General features: G+C 31.7%; 1 protein-coding gene across 1 annotated transcript in view; it reads right to left on the minus strand.

Annotated features, from left to right (window-relative positions):
* LOC133190349 (prominin-1-like) overlaps positions 1-14,835 on the minus strand; it is a 36,320-nt gene that overhangs the window by 9,531 nt on the left and 11,954 nt on the right. Inside the window, exons 7-21 of the mRNA XM_061325923.1 lie at positions 13,799-13,980; positions 12,980-13,048; positions 12,580-12,643; positions 12,380-12,459; positions 12,072-12,148; positions 10,528-10,674; positions 9,740-9,866; positions 9,425-9,519; positions 8,736-8,817; positions 7,178-7,327; positions 6,840-6,902; positions 5,258-5,323; positions 4,641-4,695; positions 2,339-2,415; positions 1,142-1,207 (exon numbers count right to left, since the gene is read on the minus strand). Of these exons, the coding sequence (XP_061181907.1) occupies positions 1,142-1,207; positions 2,339-2,415; positions 4,641-4,695; positions 5,258-5,323; positions 6,840-6,902; positions 7,178-7,327; positions 8,736-8,817; positions 9,425-9,519; positions 9,740-9,866; positions 10,528-10,674; positions 12,072-12,148; positions 12,380-12,459; positions 12,580-12,643; positions 12,980-13,048; positions 13,799-13,980 (1,400 nt within the window). The remainder of the gene's footprint in view (positions 1-1,141; positions 1,208-2,338; positions 2,416-4,640; positions 4,696-5,257; positions 5,324-6,839; positions 6,903-7,177; positions 7,328-8,735; positions 8,818-9,424; positions 9,520-9,739; positions 9,867-10,527; positions 10,675-12,071; positions 12,149-12,379; positions 12,460-12,579; positions 12,644-12,979; positions 13,049-13,798; positions 13,981-14,835) is intronic.

Here is a 14,835-nt window from a genome sequence, read left to right on the forward strand (position 1 = left end):
GGTCAGATCCAGCATCCGAAGCCAGTCCAGTAGTGTGCATCCTTAGATGTATCATCCATGCAAGTTTGGTCAAAATAGAGCTTATAGTTACTCGGAAATGAGATCTGCTCCAAAAACTTTAACCTGGTCACTCATCAGGAAAATGTACATAAGATCCAGCATCTGAAGCAAGTCCAGTAATGTGCATCTTTAGATGTATCATCCATGCAAGTTTGGTCATTATAGGGCTTATACTTACTCGGAAATGAGATCTGCTCCAAAAACTTTAACCTGGTCACTCAAATGTAGGTCAGATCAACTATCCAAAGCAAGCCTGGTAGTGTGCATCCTTAGATGTATCATCCATACAAGTTTGGTCAAAATAAGACTTATAGTTTTTCAGAAATGAGATCTGCTCCAAAAGCTTTAACCTGCTCCAAAAACTCTAATCTGCTCCAAAAACTCTAATCTGCTCCAAAAACATTAACCTGGTCATTCTTTAGCTGAAAATGCAGCATCTGAAACCTTGACTGGTACAATGAAACACACTAGAGGCATCCTCCATGCACCTCTGATTGATATAGGGCATAAAAGTACTTGAAAAGAAATCTGCTCAAAAAACTTTAACCTGGTACGCCGACGTTGAGGGTATTACATAAGCTCCCCCAACTTCGTTGAGGTGAGTTAAAAATCTTTTATGAATGTCTATGGTAGCGTAACCGGTCATAAATCATGCTTATTAACCAATCATAGAATGAAATATGGGATTGCTGATTTACTGTACCATTCTAACAGTCTTACTCTAGATCCCTGCAAATTTTCTTCGAAAAATCTTTTCAAAAAAGCTTTTCTGGAAAAGGATTCTGACGTCATTTTTGGAGTTATTATGTCAAAAAAAAACAGTGACATACACATAAGTGCATGTTTTCCTGCTCTTTTCAAATATATCAAAATCATTAACTTCCATTAAATGGTTAATAATTTATCAAGCAGTTCTCAGAACTTTTCAAATGCCCCTCATAAATGTACATGTATATAAAAATCAACACCTTAATTTTTGTAATATTCAGTTGTTGTTGATTAAGAGATGGAGGCCACTTTTTTGTCTCTGTACATTTGTGCTATTCAAGACTACATACAAGACTGTAAGCTCTGTACTTACATCTTTAGCTTTCTCTATGCCTTTCATTACAATATCTGTGACATTGTTCACTGTATCGTTTAATCCCTGGAAAAAAATATAAGATTATAGTACAGCTGTAAATAAAGCTTTCATTTAGTCAATATAGGATTTTTTTAGTATGATAATATGTATAAAAATGAGTTGGATTCTATAATCTATACTACCAGTGGATGCTTCTACAGTCATATGATTCATCATGGCTTTGCTGTTCTTGGGAAGAAGAGTTTTAAAGATTTTTCAAATATATTCCCTATGGTGGCCCAAAGGGCCACAATGGACCCCAAGGACCATAATCTGAACAATTTACAATACCTCAGTTAGCTGACAAATAAGTTTCAGCTTTTCTGCCCCAATGATTTTTGAGAAGAAGATTTAAAAGATTTTTCCTATATATTAAAATGTAAAACTTTGATTCCCTACTGTGGTCCCATCCTATCCTCAGAGGATATGATCTGAACAATTTATATTCTACACTACTTTAGGAAGCTTCCACATCAGATTCAGCTTTTCTGGCCCAATGGTTCTTGAGAAGAAAACTTTTAAATATTTTTCTTATATATCTCAATGTAAAACCTTGATCTCCACAACCTACCCCCAGGTCCATGATCTACACTACCTAAGAAAGCTTCCACAAAAGTTTCAACTTATCTGGACCAATGGTTCTTGAGATGAAATTTTTTAAAGATTTTTTCCTATATATTTTAATGTAAAACTTTGATCCCCTATTGTGGCCACACCCTACCCATGAAGGCCATGATCTGAACAATTTAGAATCTATATTACCTCAAGAAGCTTCCACATAAATTTCACTTTTCTGGCCCAATGGTCCTTGAGAAGACTTTTAATGATCTCACCATATTTTTCCATTTCCTTAATTATCTCCCCTTGGAAGGGTGTTTGACCCTTCATTTTAACAATTAAGAATCTCCTTTACCCAGGTATGCTTTGTACTAAATTTGATTAAAAATGGCCAATGGTTCTTGAGAGGAAGTTGAAAATGTGAAAAGTTTACAGGTGGATGGATAGACAGACACTGTCAGACAGACAGCTAGACAGACGGACAGTCACTGGACAACCGGTGATCAGGAAAGCTCACTTTAGCTTTCAGCTCAGGTGAGCTAAAAAGAAATAGTATATCCAAATAGATTTAGAATGTGTTGCAAAAATTCTAATTACTTTTTTAATCAGTTGTTGGCTTTCATTGTTAAATTTGTCCTCTGTCCCCTTCAAAGAAACTTGCAGGTGAGCCACTTCTGCCTGCAAAACAAAGATTAACATTTCAAAAGAGGCCCAAGGGCCTTAACGGTCACCTGAGTATCCTGTTAATCTCCTTAGAATGGTAAATATACTGAAAGGAAAAATCAAAAGCCTGAAAGGCTTCAATGACGTCGAAGAGGAAAAACAATTTCAAAAGATCATTTTGAATTTGAAGATAGCAATAAGTCAAGTGAGTGACTCAGGAAACGTAATAAAAAAATAGTTTTAAAAAATATCAAAATTACACTCTAGGGCCTTATGTCATGGTCCGAATGGAGCAGGGTTCGAATTGACCAGACACCGTCGAATATGTTCATGTCTTTTCAGTCAGTTGAAGAACTATGAAGGATTTCATGAATTTATATAATATTTTTTTCTAATTGCCAATGTCAAAGCATTGTATTAGTGATTGCATCTAAACTACAACCAAGACTCTGTTCTGTTACAATTACGATCGAGTTACGATCGGGCGTGGTATACGGTATACCGGGAAATTGAGGAAATGGAGAAATACAGCAATACTGGTCAATATCATCGGTTTTTAGGATAGAGTTGGTTAGAAGATTGTATAAGTAAAGCTAAGATTTAGAAATTCAATCTTTTCAGTCTTGTAGTATTCGTGTTTATGTAATTTTGTAATTATTTTACCTCCTGTTGTGTTGTTTATGTTACACGGTTATCGTTCCGAAATGTTATTCATGTCATTCAACGCACCCTTTCTGTAGAAATTCATCCGCAACAACCATCACGTTTTTCTTGTGTGAGAATAAAACATAATATTGTTGTTTTGCAATAGAATTAATTGCAGATATAATTGATGCAGTTTTATTCTCAAGCTATTATTCATTTTGAGCGTTTTCAAAGAAATTGGTTTATAGCTATTGCTACTTTCTATTGCGGATGCATCGACTGACACATTCGGTCGCGTACATATCCGGTCACGATTTCAACTGGGCGCTTGCTAGATGACGTTCGAGCTCCAAGAGCTCGACGTCATAAAAATGCAGGGTAACATAATACTGTAAAAAGAGAAAATTTGATGCATACAGATTTAAGCACAAATGCAAGTGGGAATGCAGTGGCGCAAACAAAATTTAGCGCTTGTGTTTGTCATTAAAATATAAAATTAATGTGATATATTTTCCTTTGATCCACACCCGTATTTGATTTTGTGGTCACTCAACCTGTGAATGTACTTAAATATATCATTGTGGAATGCTAACGCATTTTATTCATATTAAAACCGTACAGGCATCAAAGGAAAGTTGCTTGGATAGCTGGTCTGCAAGGTCTATCACCATGCTTGAAGGCATTGTTCACCTCGAGGCGATAGATGGACATAGATGATTGACACAGTGAGAAGCCCAACTTTGAAGGTGCTAATGATAAGTACAGGGTAACAACTAACAATAGTTAAATTAATTTCTGATTTCGCAGAACTTTCTCGATCGATCCTACAGTTTACCAGTGTGAGTGTTTATACAAATATACAGTGACATTACGTAATCGTGCATTCTGGTTAACATGTACTTAACGGTAAGTGTTAGCTTTGAACACAAAAAAGTTTTTAAAATTTAGATATCCGTTAGTGCACAATAAATTTTAGCATTCAGTGGCGCTTGCACAAAAAAGTGCTAAAATGAGTAGTAGTGCGCCATATTTTCTTGTTTTACAGTATTCGAAAAGTATTTGACTGCATGACCGAAATTCATGAAAACTGGTCAAAGGGGTTTCTTGGTAACTGTGCACTCAAATTGGTGTTCAGAATTACACAACCACGAAATGTATGACAACATGGGAAATGGTAAAAAGCCAAAAACATGTGCATATTGATGATGACAGGTTTGTCAGCTCATCTTGTAATACCACCTGATGCACTGAAGATATACATGTATTTTGATATTTAAAGACAATTTGAATTTTTTGTAATCATGGTATGGCTGACAGAAGTTCCATGGGGTCTTATTCATAAGGGAATAATAAAGGGAAATAACTTTCAATTGGTTCAGTAGTTCCAGAGAGGAAGCTGGTATGTTCAAACGTTAACACACAATGCACAGTGATGAACAAAAATAGATAGCAAAAGGTCACCCGAGTGACTCAGGTGACCTCAAAATGCCAAACCAAAGAGTGTATCTTGTAAAAGGACAATATTCTTAGACCAAACAATTTCATTAATAAAAGTTAATCTAACTTCAATCAGTTTAATTGCATTTAATACTTGCCTGTAGTGAAGTATGATTCTTCAGTTTGTCAAGACCAACCCTCAATTCCCCCTGAAAAACAAGTTTTATCATGTAAAAACCGATTGCAAAGAAACCTAGTTTGTTCAAATCTAACAAGGTCAGAATGGATCCACATTATAATAAGAATGCTTAGGAAAAGTTTTAATCTTCTTTAAAGAACAAGGGTCCTAATTAAATTGAAACAGAAGCATACCCAAGTTCAAATCTAGCAGAAAGGATGGGGAAAGGGCACAATGGGGGAGGGGATCAAATTTAACATACCGTATAAGTGGAGTTTTTAGTGAGACACAAATTAAGCCATTTGCCCTTAAAAATCAGTATTAATTTTATTGAGAAGTAATTTTAGCGATTTATGGTGCACAGAAAGATAACAGAAACCTCTAATGTGGAATAAATTGTTATTGATATTTAAGTTTAGCGATCTTAACACCCTCTCTAAAAATGTCAAAATTGAATCCTCACTAAAATTTCTGCTTATACGATAGGAATTTATAGTTTTATGGATAACAACAAAGCTACAATTCATTAGAATTGTCAATTAATAAAGTATTGAGTTCAAGCATTTTGTGGCATTCTGTAGTTTTCAACTTACCATTTTACTTTCAAAAGCTGCAATTTCTTCTTTTTGTAAATTTTTTACAATATCCGCTTGTACAGTCTACAAATAATAACAAAAATGAATGCATTGTAAAAATGTATCTGCAGCAACAGAAAGTCTTAAATCACTCTTCAGGTTGTGTGACTTTCAGTATATATCCTGACAATGAGCTGGTAAATAAATCAGCGAACGAATTCTTGCTAAAAGGCTTCATAAAGTCTACGATATTATATACAGTTAAACATCATTTATCTTGAACTCGACAGGACTGATTCAAAACTTTGAGAAATCTCAGAATTCAAGACATGAAGGATAAATTACATAAAAGAAAAGGTTTTTCCTACTTCCAAACCATGGAATTCAAGATATAAAAGTTTGAAATACCAAATTCAACTATCCGTTTTTAAAAATTGAAAAGATTAAAATGTTATTAATAATTAATCTCTACACATGAAAGAAGTTGAACAAGTAAATTCAAAGAATTTTGGTCCCCTGCTTACGGTGTCTTAGTGGTTAGGATGCAATTATTTATGGCATATTGTAACTGTCCTGTTCATTTGTCCTGTCTTGTTTGTGCATTATAAAGAACACATAAATTATTGAATTTATAATAGTTATGGCAAAGATTAAAGCTTCTCAAAACTGCATCCAACTTCAAGATCAAGGTCATGAGGTCAATTAATATCATAAATACAATCTGAAAGATCTTTTCGCAAGTAATGCACATGTAAAAAAAAAAAAGTATGAAAGCCTTATCTCTTCCGGAGCAAAAGATATGGCCAAATTTAAAATTTTTTTATAAGTATGTCAAAATTCTAGGTCAAGGTCATGAAGTAAAAAATGATATATCTTTCTGAACGGTGTTGTCATAGGTAAAGTACATGTAAAAATATGAATGCCCTATCTTCTCTCATTCAAAAGTTATCACCAATGTTAAAATTTTTGAAAATTAGGTCAAACTTCAAGGTCAAGGTCAAAGGGTCAAATATCATTATCATATTCAGAAACTTTACGACACTGTAATGCACTTGTCAAATATGCACACCTTAACATCTCTCATTCATAAGTTATCACCAATGTTTAATTTTTTTAATTAAGTCAAGCATGAAAGTCAGGGTCACAGGGTCAAAAATCATAGCATGTTTGGACACATCATGTCACAGGTAATGCACAAGTCAAATATGAAAGCCCTATCTTTTCTCATTCAAAAGTTATAACCGATGTTAATTTTTTTTTAATTTTGTCAATATTTTGAAAGGTTTTCTCACAGGTAATGTTCACATGAAACATGAAAGCCCTAAGTTTTTGTGACAGACTGACAGAACGGACAGTCTAACAGATGAACGAGATTTTAGTGTCCCCTCACTTTTGCAAAAGCAGTGGACAATTAGCCATATGGCACTGTCATTGTCTAAGAATTCAATGTCAATGCAGACCAAGTAAGAAAGAAAGGCCTTGAAGAGCAACTACTGACAAATTAATTCATTCAAAATTTATATTTTATAATTTAGTTTATCTAATAAATGAAGTTAATGTTGACAACTGAGAATACTCCATTAGTACATGTTTAACATACCAATCCTCTGTTTCGTAATTCCTCAGTAAGCCCACTTAAATTAGCAATTGGGGTCTTGTCCAACTGAAAATAATTTAACTCTTCATGTGAGACAGCATACAAATTATTTTTGAAAAAATATAAACTTTGCCTGTAATACATGTAATATTAATATCTTTTAAATAATTCTCTTAAAAGTAAGGTGCATATTTGAAAATTAAAACATGCTTGATAGCATTCTGTCAAATAAAGATCACAGATGGAAATTACATTATACCCTGTATTATACATTGTATATGTAAGTATAATCATTTTCAAACTAAATACATTCTTTCTTTCTCTGTCATAAAAAATCCTACCTGCTCTTCATACGAAGTGAAGTTTATACTGGTTATCCCAGAATTGGCAAAATCTGACAAAGATTTATTGAGACTGCCTGACAGAATGACAATGGGATCAATGTTAAAATTACTGCTGCTCGTTAGATTTCTGACTTCTTCCAAAACAGCCTACAATTACAAATATATACAATGTATCTTCTTTGTAAAATGATATATTAATAAATCATTTTATCTAGGTCTGTTTTACAAAATAACTTACAAATAAGACCAAGAAATTTAGCTTTTTTAACATCATGCCTACCTTATATTTTTGATTAATTGCTCTAAGAAAATTTTTCTAAACTTGATCCTATTAAATTAGCAGTGATGTTCTTGCCATCAATGATTACAAGTATTTTTTTTTTTTTTGGTTTGCTTTAGATTACTCTAAGTTTTTTTTTTTTTTTTTTTTTTTTTACATCTCTTCAATCATAAAAGTGTATGCAAAGACATGAAAAAGATGTTTATTTGTTTTTTAAATATAACCAGTAGGTAATTAGTTACAGAAAACTCATCATTGATTATTTATATGAAAATCTTACCGATTGATTCCCATCACCATAAATTAGATTATATAACTTTTTCAAATTAATATAAAGAAGAAAATTTGCAAAAACATATTTTGGGCTTAAGCACAATTTTTTATGATGTTGTAAAATGGGGTACAGAGCTACACATACATAACCAGCCATCTAGGACAATGGATTTTACTTCAACTTGAAAATTAACAGCTATGATATCACATATTTTATGTCTTTTGCAGTACTTGCATATATAATATACAAATAGAGAATATTTAATGTTTCTAGTTAGATATGGAATTCATTTCACCAGTGAGACAGGATTTTTTTTTATATATATTTTCAAGAGTGCAAAGCACAAGTGAAAATATCAAAAAATCCTGTCTCACGAGTATGTTGAAACTACAAAACATTGAATTTTCTGTTTACTACATTTTCTTCAATTTTCATAATCATAATCATAATCAGTATCATAAGCTGGGACATCAAAGTTGAGCGGTTGAGACTTCATAGCTTAGTGATTGTGAGATTGAAAACATTGTAATCACAGGAATTTCAACAAAATATTTGGAGAATTTTTGGCAGTTTTAGTCTCTGTCAAGATGGTTATTTATTATCTCATTTAACAGACCAAAAAGTTTTTTTAACACTCTTTGTGAAGGGAATATTGTTGTACTTCTGATATTCTTTCACACTATGACAAAATATCATTTTGATATTCTTTCACACTGTGTCACTTTGATATTCTTTCACACTGTGACATCACTTTTATTCAATAAGTAAATTACAGTATTTCACTGTTGAAAATGTAATAAATGAGAAAATTAAGTAAAAACTTTGCTTTAAAACATTTATACATTATACATGTACAATGATACAGACAGAACATCAATTCTTAACAAATCTCTCCTCCTTTCTACATGTACTGTAAATTACAGACTGAAAGGCTTGAAAATAACCCAGGCCTACTCAATATAATACTTTTAAATCTGTTTTCTTCAAATGAAGTCACTTACTTGAGTATCCAAGACTTCATCAATGTTAAATTTATTCTGCAACTGAAGGGCTGAATATATCCCCTTGTTGCTTCGACAATCCCTGGAAAAGAGGAATTAAATTTCAAAAATAAATGTACATATTTCAAAAAGTGCAGCGAGAATAAATGATGAAATGGAAGAGCACTAGACAATCAGTAACAGTATCATTTTTCACATTTACCAACATGACAGAAAGAATTGCATGTACATGTATGTGTTTTACTTGATTGTTTTCATTGCTGTGCATACTTTAACTGTTTCTTATGCTTTTACTTCATGTGATACAGTGAAACTTGTCTAAGTTTGATGTTGTGTAACCCAAAATCTTGTTTATTACAATGAAAACTGTTAGTCCCTTTGTACAAATTCAATTGTTTAAAACATTGTCTAACCTGAAAGTGCTTCATGATGTCATTTGATGTTGATTATTTCATGCTTTTCATTTCATTTTAAGAACAAGATTTTGTGTAATGCAAGATGTTAAAATATGCAAAGCATATTTTCCTTAAGAAGTCAATTTTAAAGTTTATTCCAAAAAACCTCATTTTAACTTACTTTATATCAATGTAAAGCATCTGTCATGACCACTTTTAGAAATATGCCACAATACTAATTCAAGGACTTAAAATTTTTTTAAGTACCAAAACTACATAAAGTATAACACTTACATTAGTGCTTGCTTGACTGAGAAGTTTGAGTTATCACTGTAATTAAGAAGATTCTTGATGTCAATATCATATTCCTTTAGCAGTGGTTCATAGTCCTGAAACACAAGAAACGTATAAAAAAAATTAAAAATTGTTTTTTGGAATTTTGAATATCTAAAAATATCTTAATTTAAGTCTTCATTTCTAAAAGTTCTACGTTTACTTTGTTATTTTTGAACTTTTTTCCTATCATGTAAAACATCTTATGCATACCCTCATCACCAAATCTATTACTAACTATAATTCTTACTGTTTGTAGAGAGTTAGGTAATTTACCCCTATATTTTCCACACCCTGGTTAAGGTTTCGACACACACTTGTATATAACAGTCCTCCAACAAGAAAGATGATCAGTACTATATACATAAGCAGCCAAAACAACAGGTACGTCCACACTACCCCACTGTAAGAACAAAAAGAATTCACAAATATTGTATTTATATGTGTGTCGGTGTCAGTATGGCAAAAGGGAGCAGACATCCATGTTCCATATAAAAAGGATAAACTCAAAGTCTATTCATCAGTTTTTACACAAACCACTTGATAATTGTGATGAAGAACATGACGAAACCACCCTGCTAGTACCCAATTTGTGAACAACTTGTTTTTCAACAAAGTATGTAGTCCTAGTGTTCACTTCAAATTGATTCAAAGAGCATGTACAAGTACATACATGTGTCCTGACAAATTTGATGTTTATCAAAAAGTATTCTTTTCAAAATTCTCATTTTTTCCTTGACATGCCTGAAATTTGGAGATACTGTATACATGCATGGTTATTTTTGCCCTGTGTTATGTTTGCACTTGCACATTTCATGATTTGCAAACATTTTTGCCCGTTTTAAATTTGCCCAGACACAGTTGTGTTAAAGATATAATGCTGTTTACTTTAAATTCAGCTCATTTTTAATTCGCCCACAAGCGATGAGGGTGAAAGGTGTGAATATAAAATGGGGCAGAAATTTTCCTGTAAACACATATAAAACTTCATTCCTACAGTTAAAACCTCTCTTCTGATACATAGCTATTCATACACATATTACTTTAAATTTATTATTATTAACCTGACTAAGAAGTTGGAGCCAGTTCCTCTGTTACAGCAGGGTGCCCCATGTCCTGGTCTCTGTCCACACAAACCAAACATGATTCCGAGGTAGTAAAGCACTGATGTCAAAACAATGATACAGGGCAGGCCAATTCCTCCATACCATCTGAAACAATATTATATTCAAATTCAATCTTCAAACCATCCACTTTAAAATTTTTAATACATGTATGATAAACAGTAAAAATATTTACAGTAAATACCTGCTAATTGCATACTAGGAATATTTTTTTTTAACTGGGAACAGTTACTTCAAAATACCAAATGGATATAACAAAAACATTTATTACAATTCAATGGTGATATACTGTAATATATCCATTGAATAAAACTGATATTTTCAAGGACATATCATTTTCACACAGTGAAAATGATCACTTTTTATTCGTGAAAACCTTATTTTCACGTTATTACACAATACTGTCTCCTCGCGAAAATTTCATTCTCGCTTACATTTTTATTAGTAAAGAATATATAGGACAATAGTCAGAATTTGTGAAAATTTTGTCTCGCTTATAAATGCAAAATACCAATATCACGAAAATAAGGTGTCGCGGATATTTGGTGATTGACCTATAGTAGCTGAAACTACTCAAAAGGTAAACAGGAAAAAATGTTATGAACGATAAATTCAATGATTTGTATCATGATTTCACTCATGAGACCGGATTTTTTTTTTTACTCGTGCTTCAACTTTTGAAAAAAAAAAAAAAAAATCCTGTACTGCTCTTCTGCAACAAAATTTACCCTAGATGCGGGTAATTTAATCGAAATATTTACAAATCGGGGGCACATAAAAATTGAATGGAAATATGAAAAGGAAGAAGAATGTATAACGAATTTATTGATGTATGCATATTCCATGTTTTCTTATTCTTTCGATAAATAATCAGGCGAAATTTAAGCGAGGTGAGGCAGACGATGAGAAAAGAGTTGCAAGCCTTCTCTCTTTTTATGTATCAGTCGAAAACGATATATTTAAAAACAGCATATAGAGACAAAAGAGTTACATTATTGATAACATACAGTGCATATTAGAATACAAAAATAGGAAAAAGGTGACTCGACCCCAGATTTAAAAAGAAAAAAAATGGAAAAGGGGGGGGGGGGGTCCATACCCCAAGTGCCTGTGTTTTTTTCTTAAAGAAATTAATACAGTATTGTAGAAGCACAATTTTTCATGGGGATAAAAGTTTGTTGTTTTGTCATCTAAAGGTTTCATGGGCATTAAATTTCGTTGTTTCGAAAGTAGCCCTATTCTATATATAGTCATATAAAAATTTCGTGTGAGACTTAATTTCATTGATAATTGTTAACAACGAAATTAAATCCTCAACAAATATTTCTGCTTTTACTGTATATACTTTGTGCACAGCTTTTTCATGATAAAATTAAACATGTGAAACCTTACTTTAGCAACACAGTACCACAGAAACAGACATTAACAATGTAATACTCTGTTGTTACTTTAGTCATTACCTTCTAACTTATAGCCATACTTACATGTAATCAGCATAATCTCTCAAATACTTGTCAATGTTGTTAATTTCCTTTGAGGAATCATTCCTGAGACCATCGGCCTTTCAAAAAAAAAAAAAAGAAGAAAAAAACAGATTTACATTCAAAACTTGTAGAGTAACTCATATCAAATAAGTATTGCAATACCAAGATTTTCAATTAAGAATAAAATTTACTCTGTGAACAGACCTTAACTGAATAGTCTGTATGTCTATACAACCAGAAGAGCTATGAATAATGTTTAAAATATTACAGATGTTGTGATCAAATCTGGAGAAACTGCATTTACTTACAAATTGCCTGGTAGTGTCAGTGAGTTTTGATATCTCTTCTTTAAGATTTTTCTCAATGTCATCAGATTTCTTCATGGCATCTTTAATTTTGTTTTAAAAATCAAACCATATATTTATATTAATATTAGAGGTCTAATTTATTTGTTTTTACATTTTGTTTTTAAAAAAGTTGCTTGAATATATCATTATATTGACCATACCATCTATTTCTCCTTGCAGTGAAGGATAGACATTATTCACCACTTTGTCAAATTCTTTCTTGGCCTGAAATGAGACAAATTTCTCTAAATAAAAATTCCCTTGTTTTTTTTTTTTTGTGAAAATTATGTTAATTATTATGCAAAGCAGTACTTTAAATTACTTAATTTTTGTGACACCTTATTTTCATGTGATGTTTCGTATTTATAGGAGAGTCAAAATTTTCACAAATTCATTTGTTGTTCTGAATAATCTTTCATGATACAAATATACATGAGAATGAAGTTTTTACGTAAATACATGTAATAGATGCCTATTGGAACTTTGTGATATTGTTAGCAAATTTACAGTACTAGGTTAGCGATTATTTATCAAAGATAATGAAGCAATTTTTACGCTTACCTGTTCTGTTAAATTTGATATATCTAAGGAATCTTTAACTTTATCTATCTCAGAAGTAAGGTTATCCAACTGAAATGAATAATTATTTAGAATTGATGATTTCATAATGGACAGGTCTTTTAAAATACTGTAATACTTCATGCAAGACCTGTCATTACCATTGTTTACTTGAAATGTTTAAAAAATGCCATATAACTTCATTTTCTTAAAACAACCTTTTCTGTGACTTCAAATTCTCAAATTCACATTACGTGTCAAAATTAAATCAAATGTAACATATATAAAAATCTCTCTATGTAGTTAAACCTCATATTCTTGAATAATTCAGTGAAAACTGACAAGATTCTGAGACACCCAAGAGTTCAAGATGTCCTAAGTTTGGGAAATACAGTCTTAAAGATTTAGTATTAAAATCAGCCACATACTAGTACATCCTATACTGGCATATCCTTGATATTCCACATATCAGTGTGGAAGACACGAATTATAAGCTGAACTCTGTGATGCAGTTAAATAATACATACATGTATATCTCAAAATAGTTTATGCATAGTAAGTTTTGAAACTTAACACGGTTACACCAATACTAGAAATGTAAATATTCTCCTTTTTTTTGGCTTCTAAAACTCTGGCAAGTTTAAAATATAAAAAACTACTGGGGAAAAAAACCAGTACACATAAATGTACATATAAAACAATTAGTCTGATTGACATGAAAAATTCGTTAGCACAGTCTTGCTTTCTTTTACATGTAAGTGTCTTATCAACTATTATGGATATATTGTTATGTAAGTGACCTGGCGTAACAAAATCCCTTACCCCTGTGAAATCATTGGAAAGACCTGGTATTTGAGGACAAGGTGACACAGATAGATTGGTACAGGTATCTGTAAAATTCTTGTTGATTTCATTTATTTTTGAGTTAAGATTACTCTGAAGTGTCCTTAGATTGTTTAGATTTGTTATTATATCCACCAAGTCATCATAGGCCTGCTTTGCCTCTATAAGCAAAATAAATATCAAATGGTTACAAACTAATATATTATATATAATATAATATAATATATATATATATAATATAGTGACTCTAAATTTGAATTTCAAATGCAAAATAAAATTAAACATCTGTAAATATATAACTGTGGGTCAAAATACTACATGTATCTGTTCACTTTCATCATATAATCAAAACTGTCTATCAATATTTACATACAAGGTATAAAATCAATCCACATGAAAAATTCACAGTATTGCAAACTTTTTAAATCACCAAGATTTTTTTTTAATGAAATTGGCCCTGTGGTTCTGGAGAAGAAATCGAAAATGTGAAAAGTTTACAGAGGATGGACGGACAGACTGACTACAGACAGAATCAATGTAATCAGAAAAGCTCAGGTGAGCTTTCAGCTCAGGTGAGCTAATAAACCAATTTAACGAGGTTGGCTCCTGAGCTTTCGAGCAGATTTATATCTTAACCTATATTTCAAAAATTCTGCATAAAGTTTTAATTCTTACAATAATTTTGGATTCTACAATGCCAATTAAACTATATTCAGTTAAAACTCCATTATTAAATTCCATACCAAAAGGATTAAGTGAGGAACTATATTTTGTGGCGGAAGGTTTTTTTAGAAGAAAATGATCATTTTTTCTCTTTCGAAGTATTCAAAGTATGTTAAGTTTGGATTCCTATTTTTACATGCAGTCTGCACACAGAGTTATTTTGTGCAGTGAACTGTTTTATACTGGTCCTAAATTATATATTAAATAAACTGTCATGAATTCTATCATCATAGATGATAAATAATTAGCAAATATACTGTGAAAATCAAGAAAAAAATATCCCTATTTTAAGC

Source organism: Saccostrea echinata, unplaced genomic scaffold (assembly GCF_033153115.1).
Source record: "Saccostrea echinata isolate AGI-Se365-2 ecotype Australia unplaced genomic scaffold, CSIRO_AGI_Sech_v1 ptg000022l, whole genome shotgun sequence".
Taxonomy (NCBI): Eukaryota; Metazoa; Mollusca; class Bivalvia; order Ostreida; family Ostreidae; genus Saccostrea; species Saccostrea echinata.